This window comes from Somniosus microcephalus, chromosome 14 (genome assembly GCF_052327205.1).
Source record: "Somniosus microcephalus isolate GS21.2 chromosome 14, FLI_Smic_1.0, whole genome shotgun sequence".
NCBI classification, from domain to species: Eukaryota; Metazoa; Chordata; class Chondrichthyes; order Squaliformes; family Somniosidae; genus Somniosus; species Somniosus microcephalus.
In genome coordinates this window covers 84,847,757-84,869,401 of record NC_141000.1, presented here as the reverse complement: position 1 = coordinate 84,869,401, position 21,645 = coordinate 84,847,757, and the positions used below count along the sequence as shown (strand labels likewise).

Here is a 21,645-nt window from a genome sequence, read left to right as displayed (position 1 = left end):
AACATTTATCCCTTAACCAACATCACTAAAACAGATTATCTGGTCATTATCTCATTGCTGTTTGTGGGAGCTTGTTGTGCACAAATTGGTTGCTGTGTTTTCTATATTACACAGTGACACTTCATTGGCTGTAAAGTGCTTTGGGATGTCCTGAGGTTGTGAAAGTTCTTTCTTCCTTCTTTCACTGCTGCCTGCTGGCCATCTGATTTGGGATTGCCTATCTGCTCACCCTATGTCCTTTTCCTAAGGCTTATCTCTGGTAGCCTGTCATGTTCATGTAACTTAGTTTTTCGTTGTGTCTTTTAAATACAAAACCTTGGTTGCTGTTCTGGTTCTGAGCCCATTGCTCCTATTTTTCTTTACAGTCGCTCCTGAGCCCCACCTTCACTCTCATCAGCCATGCCACCTTTCATTGCCCCCACAACCCTGCCTTCCTTCAGCCTCCTCCCCACACTTCACTACCCCAGAGGCTATCTTCTCTCCAGCCACCATCCCAAGCTTGAATCCCTCCTATACAAGTCCACAGCTTTCTTGTGGACCTTTCTCTGCACTTCTTGACTGGCACACTGTGGGCCACATTACCAATCTCCCCGAGCAGCAGTCTAAATTGCCCAATTCTCCACTCTTGGCACCATTTCACCCTATATACTCCTAGGTGACTAATATCTCCAAACTTCTCCTCATCCTGTTCAACTCTTCCACTGCTGCCCTTCCTCTCTGCAAGCAGATCTACAATCACTGGTCTTTTCCATATATCCCTCCAGAACTTTTGCTCACCTGCAAATAAGACCCTTGTCATTTATGATCTCATCGTGGATGATTTTATTCACATCCTGGCACTGACAAAAATGCGACTGCCAGCAATTCCTTCTCCTTTACAGAAGCCTTCCCACTAGGCTATACTTTTCACCACCAGCCTTCCCAAACCATCGTGGTGGCACAATGGCCTTCATCGTGAGGTCTCACCTTGGCCTCTGCTCCACACCTTCTCCTCCTTTGAGAACCTCAACCTATTCCATCCCTCACACCTCTTCTTTAAAATTTTCATCGTCTACCACCGCACTTTAACTTCCTTAACGAGATGACTTCCCTTCTTTCTTCCCTCAGCCTCTGCATCACATGACTTCAACCAACACCTCCATTCCCCTGGCACCTTCGCCTTTGACTTCATCCCCACCCCTGTAGTGCCTCCATATAAATTTCCTGACCCATTTCCTTTGATACTCCTTTAAGCTCATCGCCTCTATGGCCTCTCTGCACCCTAGTTTTCAATCACAGACAAGACAATTTCTGAACACCACCTCTTCTCCCTTACCATGCAGAACTCTTGCCCTCCTCCAATCCCATTGTCACCAAGCACCCATGCAAAAAACACTTCCACAGCTCGCTCACAAATTCCCAACTCCTTTGCCTATAGCCCTCCTCCCATCAGAATACATCTGCCGCTGTTGGCCTCCTTAATTGCTGTTTCCCCCCTGCCTTTGATGCCCTTGCCCCAACAAATGAATCACTGTCTCTGTTGGTTCACTGGTCCAACTCCAATTTTGCTCCCTCAAGTCAGAGGGACGCAAGTTCAAATGTACCCGGTGCACAACTGCCTTAGTCAACACTGCCTGATCCAACTTGACCAAATCAAGCAAGACCAAGCATGGGGAAGTGCAAGGTCATCCACTCTGGACATAAGAAAGATAGATCGGAATATTCTCTAAATGGTGAGAATTTAGGAACTGTGGAGAAGCAGAGAGATTTAGTGGTCCATGTACAGAAATCACTAAAGACTAGTGGACAGGTAGAAAAAATAATTAAAAAGGCTAATGGAATGTTAGGCTTTATCTCAAGGTGCCTGGAATACCAAAGGGTGGACGTTATGCTACAATTGCATAAAGCTCTGGTTAGACTGCATCTGGAGTACTACGTTCAGTCCTGGGCACCACACCTCTGGAAGGATACATTGGCCTGGGAGGGGGTGCATTGCAGATTTACCAGAATGATACCAGAGCTAAAAGGGTAAAATTATGAGAGCAGGTTGCATAGACTAGGCTTGTAGAAGACTAAGGGGTGATCTAATTTAGGTGTTTAAGATGATTAAAGGATTTGGTAGGATAGATAGAGATAAACTATTTCCTCTGGGTGAGGGAGTCCAGAACAAGGGGGAGGTAACCTTAAAATTAAAGTCAGGCCGTCTCCCACCCACACTAGCCAAGGACCCACAATCTCACCCAATCACCACCCCTCACCCTTGTGAAATTCATCTTGTCTAGGAGACACATCTCCTGTTCCCCTGACCTCCTCCCTACTCAGATCCCCATGCTGGCTCCCATGCTAGGTAACATTCTTAATGGTTTTCTTTCCTCATGCACTACTCTGACCACTTTCAAAATTGTTGTCATCACTCTCCTCCTCAAAAAAACAGACCCTTGACTCATCTGATAGCAAAATACTGCGGATGCTGGAAATCCGAAATAACAACAGAAAACGCTGGAAAAACTCAACATCCGTGGAGAGAGAAACAGAGTTAACGTTTCAGGTCGAAACCCTTCTTCAGAACTGAGAAAAAAGCAGGAAATGAAACAGATTAAAAGGCCAGTTTGGGGGCTGGGAAATGGGGGAGGGGATGAAAGAACAAAAGGGAAGGTCTGGGAGGTGAAGAGACATTAAGAGATATTCAAGACGAGACAAGATGGTAATAGGACAGGTAAAGAGACAAAAGATGAAGTGTGAAATGCACTGGCAGAATGAGAGACAGCTGCCATGTGGGAGAGAAAAAAAGGAAAAGGCACAAACCAAAGGTGTGGATAAAAAATATATTAAAATATAATAGGGGCCGAGGTTATGATCTGAAATTGTTGAACTTGATATTGAGTCCGGAAGGCTGTAAAGTGCATAATCGGAAGATGAGATGCTGTTCCGGTTTTGTGCATGCACTGTAAACCGGAACTTCCGTTCCCTTGAAGGAAGGGATTCACAGGTCAAACGCGTGCGCCAGAGAGACAGCGCGTATGCCTGGAACTTCCGATTTTTTTTTTTTTTTTTACAGGTTTCTCCGTGCGGCTAAGTCCCTAGCAGCTGCACATGAAAAAAGCAGTTACAAGGCCTGCTTTTAACAAGATAAGAGGTTAATTAAGTAAAATTAAAACATTTTTTCCACAGGTTTATCATTTTAAAATACTTTAAACAAACGCAAGTTTATTTTTAGCCCCGTTAAAAACTTTAATTAATTTTTTCAAAAATTTAAATTTTTTGTTTAAAATAGTTAATTTATGTAATTTATAGTTATTTTTAAAATGTGATTTAAAAAAAAATTATTTGAAGTTTTACTTAGGTTTTGGGGCCGATCTCTATTCATAGATTTGACAGGCCTTCCTGTTAAATCTATGAATAGAGATTCCCTGCTCCAATTGGCTCCCCATGGCCCACGTGATCCCAGGGGACGCTGCGAACTAACTGCGCCCCTGGGATACACAAGCACTGCACACCGGCAGCTGGAGGAGGCCCAGGATCGGAATCCCACGCGGCCCCACAGCACAACGGCAGGCGTGCTATGTAAGTGCAGGTCGGGGGTCTGCGCCCGCGGGAAGCCTCCAACCCGAATTTCTTGCCCAATATACTTAGCAAATGCACTGAATGCATCTAGTGGAAGTAATAGAGCACTGCAAGACTTTTTTGCAATCGTCACATAAATTAGATATTAACAGATACACATTATGGGCATTGCTTTCAAACTTGAAGATGGTTTCAATTATTGACCATGGTACAATTGTGTTGCTCATTTGTTGGTAACCTGCCCAAAACTTTCACTGTTTTTGCATTTATTTGAAACATGCATACACAATCAAGTATACTATTAATTTGAGCTGTAAGAGATGATATGCATTGCTTGAGGACCAAGTGAAAAATGCCTATTTTAATTCCAGAGGGTTAGGAATTCTTACATCAAAATGAAACAAATATAATTTGAGCTATCATGTTTAAATATGCTTTGATAGTTTTGGAAAATTGAAGCTTGCATTATAAGATATTGTTGATTACTTGCATCAGATTTATGCATCAACAATGTATTCTAATAAAACTAATGGAAATTATTAATTAGTAATGCCACAGATTTTTCCCCAAAGTTGCTTTTCATTCCTGTTTTATGCTGCCCAAAAAGGGCACAATATTGCATGAAACTGTAAAAAGCATGCCAATATATCTTGTACTAAAAGGGACAAAACTGTTGACGGTGAAGACAGAGAATTTAGCATTCATCTAAAAATCAGAATGAAAATGGCCCTATGAATAATGTCTACGCCCACTATGTTTTGCTTTTTATTTAACAGGACACTTATTAAATGTTTACCAAACAAAATATAATAGCAGCTCTACCAGCAATAGAATTGTCTCAAGACACCAATGGCCAGCAAACACTATAAACAAAAATAAAGTGCAGTCTATTACCTTTGTGCTATATCCCTGCTTTTTTTGTTGTTTGGCTCCTACGGAATAGAGTGCAGGTATCAAATCAGGAGGACAATCAGCAAAATATTCAGAGCAAGTCACTGGAGACTCGTGTACATCCATCGGATATGGGTTTTCAAAGATAGGAAAACTGACCAGGAAAACCAAAAACAGTAATAAATTTTAAATAATAAAGACAACTTATGCTCAGACAATCAGAACATAACTATAGTTTATAGTAAATCCAAGATAAGCACTGTTCTAAGCACATCATAGAATGTTACAGCACAGAAACAAGCCATTTTTCAATCAAATTAAATCTGTTTTTTATTAGCAGTACTGCTTGTGGCACCAGTTTATGGGGCACAACCGCACAAAAAAGGGCGGAGACCTACAACCCTTTTGAGAAGGATGTGCATTTCCAGCGACCAAATGAGTGGGCACAGGAAGCTGCTGCTTGAAACAGATGGGAGTACTGTGTGCAGTTTTGGTCTCCTTACCCAAGAAAGGATATACTTGCCAAAGAGGGAGTGCAGCGAAGGTTCACCAGACTGATTCCTGGAATGGCAGGATTGTCGTATGAGGAGAGGTTGGGTCAACTAGACCTGTATTCACTAGAGTTCAGAAGAATAAGAGGGGATCTCATTGAAACATAAAATTCTGACAGGGCTAGACAGACTGGATGCAGGGAAGATGTTTCTCCTGGCTGGGGGGGTGTCTAGGTCTCAGGATATGGGGTAGGACATTTAGGACTGAGATGAGGAGAAATTTCTTCACTCAGAGGGTGGTGAACCTGTGGAATTCTCTACCACAGAAGGCTATGGAGGTCAAGTCACTGAATATATTTAAGGAGATAGATAGGTTTCTGGACACAAAAGGCATCTAGGGGTATGGAGAGAGAGCGGGAATATGGTATTGAGATAGAGAATCAGCCATGATTATATTGAATGGCGGAGCAGGCTCGAAGGGCCGAAGGGCCTACTCCTGCTCCTATTTTTCTATGTTTCTATGGGAACTTGAAAATTAGATGGAAATGACACAAATGCTTTTCATGTCATTTTTCTGTCTTTACATTAAGGATGCATGCCAATTTCCATGATCGCCCATATAAATTGGACATTCAAAGTTTCTAGGTTGTGCCTTCAGGTCAAAAGATTTTTAAATGGGCAGTTTTTAGAAGGGCCCAATGTCCTAAAATTAGATGGGGTCCGTCCTAATCTAATTTAAATATGCTTATGTTCATGCCCATAGTGTAGCCTCTTTAAAAAAAAGGGCCCAAATTGTGCCTCACAAAATTTGGCATAGTAAGAATTGGGCTTGTAGGATCCAGTGCTCAATTTTGAAACAGGTGCTTGCAGAGTATGAGACCCCACCAGTGGCGTGGTACTTCACAAAATTTACCCTAATAATGAACAATTTCCTCAGAGCTGCACTTGCGCCACCACTGTACTTCCGACAAAGTTATGGCGACAGAGGGGGAGCAGCTCTAAGGAAATTCCCGACCTATGTCTTTGCATAGTACCAAACCACTTTCAAAGGCAGATCTATGAATCGGAGTGTTTTGCTTTCCTGCTGTTAACTACCCATTTATGGAGCAGTGGTTTTACCAATGAGAAAGGGAAAGCAATGGTCAGAAATATGACTGCTGCTAGCCTGACTTAGGAAAGAAACCTAAGAAAATTGATAGCAAAGAATCTTTCTTCCAAACGTTGAAATCTACCAGGCAGGAAGTCAAAAGTTAGTCAAACAAAATCATCAAGTTTTCCTGAGGAACTAGCTCTTGTCAATGGCTATTAGTGGCGGTTTCTACTGGTAAAATTTGCTGTAGTCTCTACAATCTTATGCTGTTCTATTTATTCTACGTTATATGTTGCTAAAAAAAATTGCATTGCAACTATTTTTGATCTGTCCAGCTTGTAACCGAATGAGTATTTAAATAAGAGCCCAAGAGCAGCGGCGAGAGCGGACCTGGTTGGGGATGGAGCGGAGCCAGGGGAATAAAGAGCGGAGGAGAGAGAGAAAAACAAATTGAGGAGTGACATCACAGGACAGCAGGTAGGTGATTGGTTGTGAGTATTACAGTTTTTTTTACTCTAAACTAAGTAAGAAACTGTAAATTGCTATAACTTTACTTTATTAAATTAGTAACTAAAACTAGATAAACCAATTAAGTAATAAAACTAAAATAATTGATTTAAAAAATAATTAATTAACTAATCAAATAAATAATCACTGAAAGTTAACATGCAGGTACAGCAAGCAATTAGGAAAGCAAATGGTATGTTGGCCTTTATTACAAGAGGATTTGAGTATAAGAGTAAAGACGTCTTACTGCAATTATACAAGGCCCTGGTGAGACTACACCTGGAGTATTGTGTACAGTTTTGGTCTCCTTACCGAAGGAAGGATATACTTGCCATAGAGGGAGTGCAACGAAGGTTCACCAGACTAATTCCTGGGATGGGGGCTTGTCCTATGAGGAAAGATTGAATGGAGTAGACCTATATTCTCTGGAGTTTAGAAGAATGAGGTGATCTTATTGAAACATACAAAATTCTTACAGGACTTGAAAGGGTAGATGCAGGGAGGATGTTTCCCCTGGCTGGGGAGTCTAGAACTAGGTCACAGTTTCAGAATAAGGGGCTGGCCATTTAGGTCTGAGATGAGGAGAAATGTCTTCACTCAGTGGGTGGTGAATCTTTAGAATTCTCTACCCCAGAGGGCTGTGGAGGCTCAATCATTGAGTATATTCAAGACAGAGATCAATAGATTTTTGGATATTAAGGGATATGGGGATAGTGCAGGAAAGTGGCGTTGAGGTAGATGATCTTACTGAATGGCGGAGCAGGCTTGAGGGGCCAAATGGCCTGCTCCTGCTCCTAATTCTTATGTTAAGAGCGTTTGATCATTTATTATTGTTTTTGAGTGTTTTTTAAGCTATAGTGCATGACTTAGTTATGATTCCCTCATCTATTGCTATTTTAATCGAGAAAAAATAAGAAAATGTGCAGCAAAATTTCCACAAGATAGTCCTGCCCTCATTTCTCATCTTGTCAGTCCTTCCAAAAACGATGAATAGTTTTTGCAACTCATGGCAATAACTGATTTTCCACATAGAAAAACATTAAAAAACTTTCAATGTTTGCAAACATAACCTAATATCTAAAGCTAGGGATCATGCTGTCTGCATAAATACACTTACTTGCTTTGTGTAAGATCAACAACGATCAGATCTTTTTCAAGTAGCACAACGACTGCATAAGGTTCCTGGAATTCTGTAAAATAAAGCACAATTAAACAGCACCTAATTATATTGCACCAATGCAATAGGTTCTACATAATGGAACTGAATGCTTGTGTAATGTATAACTCTTCCACTATTTAAAGCTATTCATTTATTATGCTGATAAAAGTAAAGGGACAAATGGAAAATAATCCTGGAGTGGGGATTTATTTATACAGGATGGATAACTTTGTATATAAATATTTAATAAATTTAGCAACTGTAAGTCAAAATTAAACCACCCAAATAAACGTTCCTCCTAATTGTGAGAGGGCTAGTCATTATGATAGATATACAGTCAGTATGCTTCTTAAGCTGCATTTATTTATTCCTGGCACTATACTGTAAACCCAATATTGAAAGTAAAGAGTGGTGCAATTTAACTGCTCTGCTACTTCTATTCTCCACCTCCCTCCATCTATATTTGGCACTGTTTCAAATAGGCTTGTGTGTGATCAGCAGCACATCGTGCTGGAAAACTTGACTAACACTCCATGTTGGAGCAGGTCAGTTTAAGCACTGCTTGCAATTTGGAAGTAATTCTTTTCAGGAACAGCCCTGGCTCACCAACACCTTCTCAAGGGCAATTACGGATGGGCAATAAATGCTGGCCTTGCCAGCGTTGCCCACATCCTGTGAATAATAAAAAAAAGGTCAACATTTGTGAACTGGAGAATGTAAGTACAAGAAAAGCCAAAGGAAAGTCAAACCAAAAGTAGAAATGCAGATTACTAACTAAATTATTACTATTCTAGATATCTTTTTGGGCAAAAGACATTACCATAAAGGTGGAAATGTGAGTTAAAACTTTAAAAAATAAATGATTTTGAGATAGATAAGAGGAAGATTATTTGTATAGGAAAAAACAAACATTTTAGTAACTTTGTTTTAAAGTTACTTGATCAAGCTTGGCCCAGAATTTCCTGAAAACTTGCTCCAAAACAACGCGTAATGCTGATTTTCAGCCGAAAAGATTGAGGAAATTTAGGCGTAAGTAACTTACATTCATTTTTACGCTATGACTGATTTTTCTTGATTTTTTTGTGGCGATTCAGTGAAAGCTCCACTGAAACCCTCCGCTGCTTAACATAGTTCCACCCCCATGCAAAAGACCAGAGAACGCAAGATTCCTCATTTATGCCAGTTCTGAACAGGCGTAAATATACACCAATATCTAGGTGCAGTGGGACCCAAAGTCATACTCCTGGCTATTTTCTAAGCCATTTTTAACATTTTTCCTCACTGAGACCCGCACAGTATTTTCCGTATCTTTGAATGCATTTTTATGTCATCAGGTTGAGTTACATTAAAAATTGAAAAGCTTCCACGATTGCATTTTCTTAAAAATTCGCCAGAAATTGGCCAAACCAGCGCAAAAGATCGAGGAACTTCAAGCGCAAATTACGTCTAGCAGAAATCAAGTTTCTGCGATCTTTTGCACTAGTTTAAAAAACATTGCGTTGGAAGCTCGCCCCGCCCACAAACTGGCCATGCCCCAGATCGAAGTAATCACCATGGCGAATTTCCGCTAATTACATCTCGTTTGCGGGTCTTCAAAGAGGCTCTTAAAATTAAGCTGTTTTTTTTAGGTGTAAGAACACTAATTGGCACGTTTTGAAAGCTTTTAAACATTTTTTTTAATTTACTAAGAAACTGACTAGTGTACACCAATGTAACTAGCAAATGGTTCCGTATAGTTTTTTAAAGTCATTTTCAGTTATTTAAAATTGGGTTACTCACAGGTGGTGAACTGGACACTCAGATTAAAAAATGCTTATTTTTGTAATAAATCCATTTTCCCCTGTATTAATAAAATGGCACCAGGTTTTCACTCTTAAATATATCAAGGAATTAAAAAAATTTTTTTAAATTACATTCTAAAATGCTGCCCGATTGCACTGGTTCATGGAAGATTTTACGTTCAGCAATATACAAATAAGTTTGAGTGGAAGCTTGAGAAAAAAACCACGTCTTAAAACGAGTGCAAATTTGAACGTAATTTGCACTCAGATCGCCGATTGCGCACAAAGTGGAAACTTTTGGCCGCTGTGCCTAAGGTACATAAAGGATGGTTTGATGGCTTCAAAATTGTATACATAAAAGGAAAATGGCACCTTTCCACACTTTCCTTAGGTCCCGATTGTTTATGCTGATTTCTACTTGTTTTACGCCCGTTTTTATGTTCCAACGTATGCTAATGAGATTCTCAGGAAATTTCGGCGTAAGCTGCCGATGCCAAGATTGGCGTAAATTTCAACATCTATTTTGGTGTAACTTGCCGGTTACACCATTTGTGTAAACTCTGGGCCAATATTAATTTAAGCCTTACTAAGTACACACTCCCTTTCAAGGGGTAAGTAAAGCCTGAACTGTTCACTCATTCTTATTTACCATTTGGATACGGTGTTTCACAAAGAGATAGGAAGTCCACAATGGGATAATCCATTTCTAGAACTGTAATGGATTTGCCATGCATAATTGTCAGGCTGGGTCTTCTGCACGCTTTATCATAGGAAAGTCCTCCAGAAAAAATTATAAATGGTTCACTGGAAGATGAAAACCATAGTTAGATAGCATACAATTTACATTTAATCTATGTTTAATATATTAAAAAGGGTACTTCAGCATTTGCAGGTGTTATATTTTGGTACTGGTGCAAAATAATTTTAAACTGCTGGTTACTTCTAAACTGCAACCTGAAACTGACAAAACACATCTTCAAAGTTCCCTGACCAAGTAGCAATTAAACTCTGTCATGTTAAGCTCTGTTTACTTATAGCAATTAAACTTTGTGGCCTTAAAGAAACAGGCAAACTGAAATACAGCTCCAGCCTAGTAGCAGAATAATACATTGTGCATTACATGGTATAATACTCTTGTCATGAAAATGGTCGGTTACATTTTGCCCCCGGGGGATCGGTCCCGTGTTACAGAAACTGCCCAATTTTAATTTAAATTTAAATCAACAGAAATGAAAATCGGGCTGTTTCTATAATGGACGGCAGATCCGCAATGTCAGTTTCACACTTCGGCAGATAACTGAACATCTACCCAGAGTCTTATCCAGTTTAGCATTAGCAACACCATGGGGAATTTGCACATTTCCTTTCCATCACTGCCACACCTCCTATGTTGAACTACACTTTCTAGTTGGCTCAAATTTCATATTCATGAAAAAGTAACAAATCAGAATTCTATATGAATGTTGGAAGCGAAAGCAAAAGCAAGTAAAGCAGTGACAAACCTACCAATCAGGAACTACCAAATACATATGAAAGCAACAAATCAAAATTAGTGACAAGGAAAATGTACCAATAAAAGAAAGGAAAAACTGAACCATACAATTTTGTCAAAATATTTTTTGAAACTCTTATCAGCCCCTCTATTTTTTCACTAGCTGAATTTCCCAGAGTTTCCCTCCCCCTATGCTGGCCAAAGGTTTGTTTGCCTCTCCTAAGAGAGTTGTTGCAGTGGGGGGGGGGGGGGGGGGGGGAGATTGATGGTGGCAGGCTCGATGGATCAGCTGGTCTTTCGTATAGTAGGTTGAAAATAATGTTTCTAACATAATAAATTAATAAGAAAATAATTTTTTACAACTTACCTATGAATTATCTTATGTCTTTTTCAGTGCTTTCATTAACATTTTTGCTCAGAAACTTCAGCCTCTTTGAAAACCTTAGGGTTTGAGTTGATATATTCTTACAGCTATCATTCTGTCAGCTGAAGACAATAGCTATGCATTTACACCCTTCCACTTGCCTGTATGTCCAATCTCTAGACTATGCTGTGCATTCCACAAATTAAACAGCTCACACTCGGGCCATCCCAATGAGCTCCATAACTACAAAAGGGCATTCATATTGACCACATCAACTTCATATCCAACGAAATGTTCATTTTCTTCCCCCTCCACCACGGCATTACAGTTCCTCATGTTTCTTACCACTGTACTTCCACTTGGCCACACTGCACAGTGTTTTCAATCCTAATCTGATGCTCCTTCAAGGTGCCAGCTGAGGGGAAGGTGTGCAAGAATTGGCTGGCTGAAAACCTTGAGAATCACCTTCTTGGAACCGTGCTGGTTCCTGTCTCAGGTCAGCTTAGTTCTTGGATGAACTTGCTGCAGTCTGTGTCTCTGTTATTTCTGCCTGGGCATTCTGATCCTGCCTCCTTTCAGTTAGAACTGCAGATATCTAGGAGGCTGGCCAAAGGGTTCGCAAGTACTGCTATCATGAGGGATAGCAGCACCACATAAGCGAAGCCCTGCGATGCCACGGGTACTGGGCCTTGATTTTAGCCAACTACTTATCAGTGGTAGGGCTAACCTAGTAGTTCCAATCAAATAATGGAAGTCGAAGATATGCTTGCCAGAATCCCAGCCAAGGTAGCTTGGAGGCCAGAAGACATCATGCTCTCCAATCTGGCACCTCAGACCTAAATGGCAGTAGTCATAGAATTACATCGAAATTACAACATGGAACCAGTCGGTGTGTTTTATCTTCCATATGAGCAGTAGCCCTAATCCCCTGTGCGCACACATGAAGGATGCACTTATTTGACTTTATGCCTTTGTGGTGGGGCCATTGACTGCAGATGTGCCTGCAGGTACCACATACTGCAAGATGCTCTGCAGAGTTGACAAGCATTCCCTTATGGTGTTGCATAGGACGGCAGTGAACACCCCCATTACTTGACATCTGCTGTACGTGCTAGGAGCCTATTTCCAGTGCCTAAATGTGCATGTGATGCACAGAAAACATCTTTCTTTACCAAGTACCATCTGTGAGGTCAGGGTCTGCAGGCTCTTCATTAAAAGGCTGATGTCTCCTGAGCCTTAGCTCAGGAACATCAAAGTTCTGTTTCACTCCCATCTCCTTTGGTTCACTTGTGCACTGTGCTTTACCCAGTGTAATCTCTTCAGCTACACTATTTATTTTGCACTGAGTAGTGTTCTCTGGGTTGGCGCTGTGGCAGTGAAAGGGCAAATGATTGTGTGGATGAGGATGTGGTAGTGTACCATGAAGCAGAGAGGCCTAGTAGATCTTACTCCTCTGTTTCTTGCTGTGATTCATCTGGAGGATAAGAGGAAGAAAGTTTAGAAAGAGTGGCGGTCAGGCAAACCTTTCCTGAGACTTTCAGAAGAAGGAGTAACAAGAGGCTTGCAGAAAGGTTGGCTATGGACCTGAGTAGGTGGTGGAAGAGCAACAGATTGTCAAGACAAATCTGTGCTGACACAAACCCTCCAACTTCTCCATCCCTGCCTCCCTAGGAGTTCCATTGCTTCCTTCTCAAAAGGTGTCAGGGGCCTGAGATTGGGGGGCCATATCCTGTGGCCCGTCTCTCCATGGCATTGAGGCCTAGAAATTGGGTTGGGGCGCCAAAGTGGCGCAAAAGTCGCCTGAGCGCAGGATTTAGCGCAGCGATCGGAGTAATACCGATCGCCAGAAATTCAGTTTCAGTGCCGCTCGAGGGACATGGGGCGAGGCTCGAGGCGCTCCACGTCTCTCTTAGGGCGCTGAAACTGATTATCGCAGCGCAACGTGCCGCAGCACCACACGCTGCGGCACAGCACGCTGCGGTACTGCAGGCCTTCCTCCCACTGTTAAGGGGGAGGTGCCTGCAACAGCGCGATCCCCGCTCGCGAGTGCCGGCAAATGAGCCCGGCACCAAGGAGAAGTGCCGGGCTCTCGGGAAACAGCCGGCAATGCCGCGGGGGGGGGAGGTTAGGAGGCCGGGGACGGAGGTGCTGGCAGGCGGCCGCCGAAAAAGCGGCCGCCCCGCACCTCCACCTTAACTTGCGCCGCTGCCGGCACAGTAAGGCCCCGTGAACCGGGCGCGGGTAGCGAACGGCGCAACTGCGGCGTTCGCTACCAAATATCGCGAACGGGGCACGAATGGGGCGCTGCGCACACCAATGACGTCATCGGTGGCGGCGCAGCGCAAATGCCTAACGCCACCATTAGCGCCCCTACTGAATATCGCGGGAGACGCAGCCAGTGGCGCTACAGCCACTGACTGCCTCTTTAGGCGCTAACAGGTGGCGCTACTCACCCAATTTCTCCCCCTATGTGCCATCTTTACCTGGAGGAAGAAAGCAGATAATGTGAAAGTCCTCTTTTAGGCAGGTAATATAGTGCAACTCAGGTGTTAGTAAGCTGCGAATTAAACGGTGATACCAATGACTAGAAGGAAACAAGGTCATGAGAGGTGAAATTTTGAAGGGTGAGCACACATGTAAGGCTGTGAGCGAAGGTTAATTTGAAAATGGTGGCTGGAAATGTGATGGTGCCAGCAAACACGGCTGCACACTATTGATCCTCTGCTACAGCTCTAAACACTGTGGTAAAGAGTGAATGACTGGCATACTTTGTAGTGCTGTGTATTCTGGGAAAGTGGAACTCTTGTCTTAGTCAGATCAAATTTCTTTTGGAATTATACTGCTGTTTCGGGGGGGTATCAGAGAGGTAGCACTTACTGCCACCTCCCTCCACAAGGTCTGCACCACTGACATTAAAAGCCTCCTTCCGTAATATGCAAACAGTCTGTCCCTCAGCTGCCACATCTGCTCCAGAAGGACTTTCAGGTCTTCAGGTCTTCACACCACTTGGAAGCTGGCCTTTCTTTTTTCGTTAGAAAGCTGCCATTTCTTTGTTGATCTCAAAACTACAGATTGCTACGTGCCTTTTATGCAGCTGCAGGATCTTAAATCTTGCAGCAGCAGCAGCCTCTCTCCAGCAAAGGCTGGTGGAACCTGCGTTAACAGCCTAACTAGCATTATGGTAATGAGCTGACTTTGAGAGTGGGCTGTCGCAATGGTGCAATTGAAAGGTAGCTGGAGGGACCACCCTGTTGAACGTTTGGCAGCAGAACAGTACCCAAGAAAAATCTAAGCTAACATCTACAACTATCAGGAAGCACCTGCAATTCCTATCATATCTACATTTTAACACATGCACTGTGGAGAAATACCCCAGCATGCATTAGTATGATTTTTCAGGTTCATTGTGCACAATTCAAAATGCACCTTTCCTTGGATTATAAAAATAATTATGAGCTGCTTTGTTTTTTGCAAAAGGCATTCAAGCAAATTAAAGGAGGAACATTTTTAAGCTTGACCATGTCTCTGGGTGCATTGATTTAGAATTTATTGACCAACGAGGTAACAGGAATAAGAACAGCCTTTTCCAAATCTGCAAGGCTACAATGTTCAAACAGGACAAAGTGGTGAATAAGAAATATAAGCACAAATAGATATGCATTGCCTGGATCAGGTAGCCAGGACATGTGGCTCATAAGTCATAGTTTGGACATCCCGGAGGTAAAGCATGAATTCAGAAACATTTTTCAACTGCTTATTTTTCCTTAAAGGGGAGAGGCTGAGAAAGGGAGACAAGCTGGCTGAGAGAGGGAGAGATGAGGGAGAGCGAGAGAGAGAAACACAAACATTCAGAGACAGATATATAAAGATAGAGTGGACAGACAAAATATTGAAAAAAGAGACAGAAATCAACACAGATAGAGTGTTTTGTAGGATCCCTGAACACTTATTTCCACACTATTTTCTGCTGTTGTCTAGCAGACGCAGAAAGCCTCTGTTCATTTTTGGAAGGGCACATTTAAATGAAGTGGTAATGATTTGGTGGTGTCACATGTCCCAATTTCCAGTTTTACCACCTCAATTGTGTCCAGCTACATTCTCACGTGCTCAGAATTGCTAGGCACTAGAAAGAAAACAGAACTTAAGTTAAGGAATCCTACAGCAACAATACAAGACTTTACTGAAGTTTGGATTACTTATTATTGATGATAACCATTCACCATTGTGCCTTTTGCTGTGGAGCTGCCATTTACCAGCACCACGCACACCAAATGCAGAGAGGACATAATGGGCTTCCATTGGGAATCTACCATATTTGGTTATTTTTGCAGAATGGAGGAGCAAAGGAGGGAGACTAGGCTGGTTAGGTAACATGCAACAACACAACTTGCATTTATATAGTGCCTTTAACGTAGTAAAACCTCCCAAGGAGAGAAATATAGAGAGGCAGAGAGGTTTAAGGAGGGAAGTCCAGAGCTTAGGGCCAAGACAGCTGAAGGCATGGCCGCCAATGAAGGGGCTAAGAAAATCGGGGGAAGGTTGGTGTGCAGCAGATGGCATCTTGGATAAGAAGTCCACCAGCAGCATGTACTCCATGTTTGAGGACCAGTTCACAGCTTTCCAACATGGAGGCTGCAATTTTGCTGACCTCGGCGGGTCCATGTGGGTGATGTCGGTGGCGGGTCGCGACCTCGCTCTTACTACTCCATTCTGCTCTGTGAAATGACTATCCGCTGATAGGGCTTGTTAAGCCCGCCCAGGCCAATTAGAGGAAGCGGGTCTGGTGACGTCATTTCACGACGCGTCATCAGCTAGTTTCCTTAAAGGGACCATGGCCAACTTTATTTAGACATTTGTGCTGTCAGTGTTCTATTGCATTGAAGTGCTGCAAACACTGACAATCACTGCACAGAGGTGCAGGGCTGCACTCAGGTTCTCCCATGACTCCCTCCATAATCATAAACACTTTCCCACCCAACCCGCCACCGATCCCACCTGCTGATCTCCCGGAAAATTCCCCCGGAGTAACTAATTCAAAGGATATTTGAAGCAGAGACTCTTGGGGGGGGGGAGTTTTCCAGGGGTCAGTGAGCGGGATCGGTGGCGGGTTGGGTGGGAAAGTGGTTTTTTTTGACAGCGGGTCGGGAACCCGCTGTCAACCCGCCGCCACACATCTTTCCCAATGTCGGGTCTGTCAGCGTTGAGCAGACCAGACAGACAGTGGCGGGGGACCCAGTTAATCTCATTATTGCCTTGTTGACAGATCATTAACAGGCTTTTTTTAACTTACCTTTTCAACTATAACTTCATGGCCATGGGAAACATGCTGTTTGGGGACCACGGCTGTCAACCTGAGGCGGGAGTTCCATGGCCATTGCTCCAGCGATTCCTTGACGGCTTCAAATGTACAATAAAAGTTCCTGCCTGATCGATCTTCACTTTCCTCAGCCACAAGCTGTTTCTCAGTCCATTTCCAGCATAGATTCTGCAGGCTTTCCACTCTCCATCCAGGATCACCTCTTTGGAAGAACTCTCTCACCATTGACAGAATGCGTCTGTCATCTGTACTTCACTAGCCACCTATTCATCAACATGGGTGCCCTTTACACTGTCTCACCTTGGTTCTCAAAATCCGACCACGATCAGCCCCAACACCACCACCAACCTTCTCCACAATCACCTGATGCTGCACAGGACACAGGGCATGAGCACTCGAGCACATTGCTGTCAGGGACGGTCTCACCGTGGCCAGATTTACTTCATTTGACGCTGTACACTCTGGCTGCCACATGATGCTCCAAGCTGGCACCACCCCACACCAACACCATAAAGCATCCCTACAATGTCCAAGCCATTCCTTTCACCCTCAACACCATTGCGGGGGGTATCGTTATGTCTCACCATTCACTGCAACTCACTAAGCCATTTCCAAAGGTGCACACAAATCTGTCCAAGAACGCAAAGTGTTGAAAATAAAGATTTCAATGTTTGACAGCACACTAACAGAAACTTTACATGAACATTGGAATAAACATCCAAGTGGCTACCTGCGTGTGCTGTAAGTTGGTATGATTACACTAGGGTGAGTGGTGGCTAGTGAGATGGGGATGTGATAATGTAGATAGAGAGAGAGGGATGGGTGGAGGTGCAAGGTATGTTGGTATGAGTAAGGATGTGCAAGGGTAGGGAAGGCAGAGTGATGTGGATGTGATGAGAGGCACAGCAGGAAGCAGCTGAGTGTGACTTTGTACGAACGTTTTCTGATCTAATGAGATCATTGAAATTTTTGCGCCACTGCGCTCAGGTCCTCCTGATGATAACCCTGCTTGTGCCCTCCTGTGCAATGTGCAACCAGGCTGTGTTGGTCAGCTAGGGAGGTGTCTTCCGCCCATTGGAAAGGAAGAGGACCTCCCTGCATGCTGTGATTCCCTCCATAAGTATAAGTATATGGAGGGAGCCATGGGAGAGCCTGGGTGCAGCTCTGCACCTCCGTGCAGTGCTTGTTAGTGTTTGTAGCATTTCAATGCTGTAGAACACTGACAGCACAAATGTCAAAATAAAGTTGGCCATGGTCCCTTTAAGGAAACCGGCTGATGACGCGTCATGAAATGATGTCCCCAGACCCGCTTCCTCTAATTGGCCCGGGTAATGCTCTGGGCGGGCTTAACAAGCCCTATCAATGGAAAGTAATTTCACAGAGCGGGATGGAGCCAACAGCAGGGTCGGGACCCGCCACTGACATCGTCCGTCATGGACCCGCCGAGGGAAGTAAAATAGCGGCTTCTATTTCAGCACTCTCCAAGTGTGCTGAAATAAAGACCTTGGATGTCAGGAGAGTCTTGGTGACCAGTTGCAAACACATGGTTTTATTGATCTCTTTGCAAACATTAGGTCTACTTTCCCACAGATCAATGGCTATATAGAGCCAATGACAGCACTAGTGATATGGCCAGAACAACAACTTGGTATTTATATAGTGCCTTTAACGTAGTAAAATGTCCCAAGGCACTTCACAGGGGCGTTATAATACAAAATTGGACACCGAGCCACATAAGGAGATATTAGGTCAGATGACCTAAAGCTTAAAGGCCTAAAGAGGTAGGTTTTGAGGAGCATCTTACAGGAGGAAAGCGAGGTAGAGAGACAGAGAGGTTTAGGAAAGGAATTCCCGAGCTTAGGGCCTTGGCAGCTGAAGGCACAGCCACCAATGGTGGAGCGATTAAAATCAGGAATGCTCAAAAGGCCAGAATTAAAGGAGCACAGATATCATCCGAAAACATGCCACCATGTTCCATGTGTACGCTGACGACACCCAGCTCTACCTCGCCATCACCTCTCTCAACCCCTCCACTGCCTCTCTGTTGTCAGACTGTTTGACGGACATTCAATCCTTGATGAGCCACAATTTCCTCCAATTAGGCATTGGGAAGACTGAAGCCATTGTCTTCGGTTCCCGCCACAAATTCCGTTCCCTCACCACCGATTACATCCCCCTCCCTGGCCATTGTCCGAGGATGAACCAGACCCTTCATGACCTTGGTCTCCTATTTGACCCCAAACTGAGCTTTCGACCGCATGATCATCAGTACTCTAGGCTAGAGAGGGTAGGAAAAATCCAAGCTCTGTCTGCTTTCTTGTAACCATGCCTGGAAAATCTAGATGTGGACATCAGATGAGGACAGAAGTAGAACGTAAGCACCCACTGTCCAGGCTCACACATGAAGAATGGTTTCTTGGTTACAGTACCGGAGAACTGCTAGCATCTGTGGGGATGCATGATCACCAACTTGAGGAGATAAAAAGAGAGATTGGAAGAAAAAACTATATAATTCTCCAAATGTATTTAAAACTAAATGTTGCTGAGCATTTCGTCTGGGATGTTTTTTGATTATGTAAATTTCCTTTTTACCCTATATGGCTAATTCTGCTCTCCCCATGAAAAACTGTAATTAAAAGATCCAAGTAATGTAGTTTGCAATTTACACTCTTTGAAAAGTTTTCAGCTACGAGAGGTACAGAAGAATTCTGAACTACTGGATTAGACAAGGATGAGAATCATTGGAAATAACATGCAACATTTAAACAATAATATGTAGCCCTTTCCAGAGTGGAGAGACATTTCAGAGTTAATGAATCATTTTAATCTCCCCAAAGATTGTACCACATCAATTCTTTTTGTGCAGTATCTAATTCAGTTCCAGGATGACTGGCTCCAAAGAGATCAAAGCAATGACTATTGGTAGGAAGGCACTGACAGGTGTCAGAAAATTAGCAACTGACTGCAAAAGATTTGTAAAGAAACCAAAATAGCAACAGCAGCAGTTGTGAAGAGTGCACCGAAGCAACAAAGAACTGTTCTGCCCAAATTTAGCAAATTCTTCTGAAGTTGTTGAAAAACCTTTTACTGGTAGTCTTAAAAATACAATTGATAAATGCAAAATACTGCACTTACCTATTTCTACACGTCTTATGATCTACTTTTAGAATTGGTTTACACGACTCAGGTTTTTTACCATCCCGCTGGACTTTTCCTGTTTAGAAAAAGACCAAAATAAAAAACACTGTAACTGCAAACAAGAAACAGACATTCCTTCTTCTTCTGGTGAGGCAGTCCTTCAGGGAAACTGATATAATATTTGGAGTGGACACTGATTATTCCAGCATAAAGGCCAGTTCAGATTGGCTGTTAATGTTATCAGGTTTGATTTTGATTTTGTATTTTTTAATTTTACTACTCCTGCATCCCAAGGGTGCTATTCCTGGAAGCACTGCAATACCAGATTGATACATGAAGTAGACGGCGCAAGCCCCTATTCCATTTCTCTGTTACAAGAATCAATTAAATATGTGGTTCCCAGATAGGAGGCGTTATCAACTATTAAACTATTAAGATATACTATATTTGATCTTCGTTTTATTAGCATTTTCACAGGACGTTTACTTAGTTTTGCATCTTTTTACTGTCCAATAGTAAAAGGAAAATTTATCTTTTCTCTATGAGGCTTGAACTTAATTTAATTGAATGTTATTTCCCAACCCTGTTATTGGTTTACAATACAACTTTTTAGTCTGTAAGGCACCTCTACTTTTATAACTGCATACAACGGATCAATATTCTTCAACTTCTGAATCTTCAAAGAAGCCAACAGTTATAGGTATCTACTCCATCATGTGTGTCAGAAAAGATGCACAAAAGGAAAATCACAGTCCAGATCTAGACGACCAATTTCAACTTTATGGACTACATATAAATTCTCCTTTGCTCGCCATTTCAATCTCTTTATTCATTTCTTTATCTCTCTTTTAGACTCTCACTGCCTGATCAATTCTTCCATTCCCTAGCTTCTTCATTCCTCTCCCAAATTTCCGTGTTCCTCTAATGGGCTCTCGCTTCTATATGGTGTAGTCCCAATCAGGTGATTCAGCCGTTGTTGCCACCATAATTCTGTCCACAACAGCTTTTCAGCATTCTGGGGTCATAATCTATCATTAATGAACTCCTGAATGCAAAATTCAGTGGTAAGAACATAAGAATTAGGAGCAGGAGTAGGTCATATGGCCCTTCGAGTCTGCTTCGCCATTCAATAAGATCATGGCTGATCTTCGACCTCAACTCCACTTTGCCACTTGAATTCCATATCCCTTGATTCCCCAAGAGTTCAAAAATCTATCTATCTCAGCCTTGAATATACTCACCGACTCAGCATCCACGGCCCTTTGGGGTAGAGAATTCTAAAGATTCACAACCCTCTGAGTGAAGAAATTCCTCCTCATCTCAGTCTTAAATGGCTGACCCCTTATCCTGAGACTATGCCCCCTAGTTCTAGACTCTCCAGCCAGGGGAAACAACCTCTCAATATCTACCCTGTCAATTCCCCTCAGAATCTTACATCTTTCAATGAGATCACCTCTCATTCTTCTAAACTCCAGAGAGTATAGGCCCAATCTACTCAATCTCTCCTCATAGGGAGCTAGGAAAGAGATTAAAAAGCAGGCCCTCAAAGGTAGTAATCTCCAGATTACTCCTGGTGCCACGTGCTAGTGAGTACAGGAATAGGAGGATAGAACAGATGAATGCGTGGCTGGAGAGATGGTGCAGGAGGGAGGGCTTTAGATTCCTGAGGCATTGGGACCATTTCTGGGGAAGGTGGGACCTGTACAAGCCGGACGGGTTACACCTCAACAGAGCCGGGACCAATATTCTCGCAGGGAGGTTTGCTAGTGTTGTTGGGAGGGTTTAAACTAGCTTGGTAGGGGGATGGGCACCAGCATATAGGAGTAGAAAAGAGGAATAAGGTGCATAAAAAAATGTGTTGGATAGTACTAG

General features: G+C 42.8%; 1 protein-coding gene and 1 non-coding gene across 3 annotated transcripts in view; both read right to left on the bottom strand.

Annotated features, from left to right (window-relative positions):
• Nucleotides 1-21,645, bottom strand: part of stxbp5l (syntaxin binding protein 5L) — a 583,450-nt gene that overhangs the window by 189,252 nt on the left and 372,553 nt on the right. For both annotated transcript variants that reach the window (XM_086006840.1, XM_086006841.1), the window contains exons 9-12: nucleotides 19,771-19,849; nucleotides 10,112-10,266; nucleotides 7,640-7,712; nucleotides 4,438-4,588 (exon numbers count right to left, since the gene is read on the bottom strand). In XM_086006840.1, coding sequence (XP_085862966.1) covers nucleotides 4,438-4,588; nucleotides 7,640-7,712; nucleotides 10,112-10,266; nucleotides 19,771-19,849 — 458 coding nt within the window. The remainder of the gene's footprint in view (nucleotides 1-4,437; nucleotides 4,589-7,639; nucleotides 7,713-10,111; nucleotides 10,267-19,770; nucleotides 19,850-21,645) is intronic.
• Nucleotides 20,062-20,258, bottom strand: LOC147107640 (U2 spliceosomal RNA). Its single transcript, XR_015080933.1, has one exon. It is a non-coding gene; the product is annotated as a U2 spliceosomal RNA (small nuclear RNA).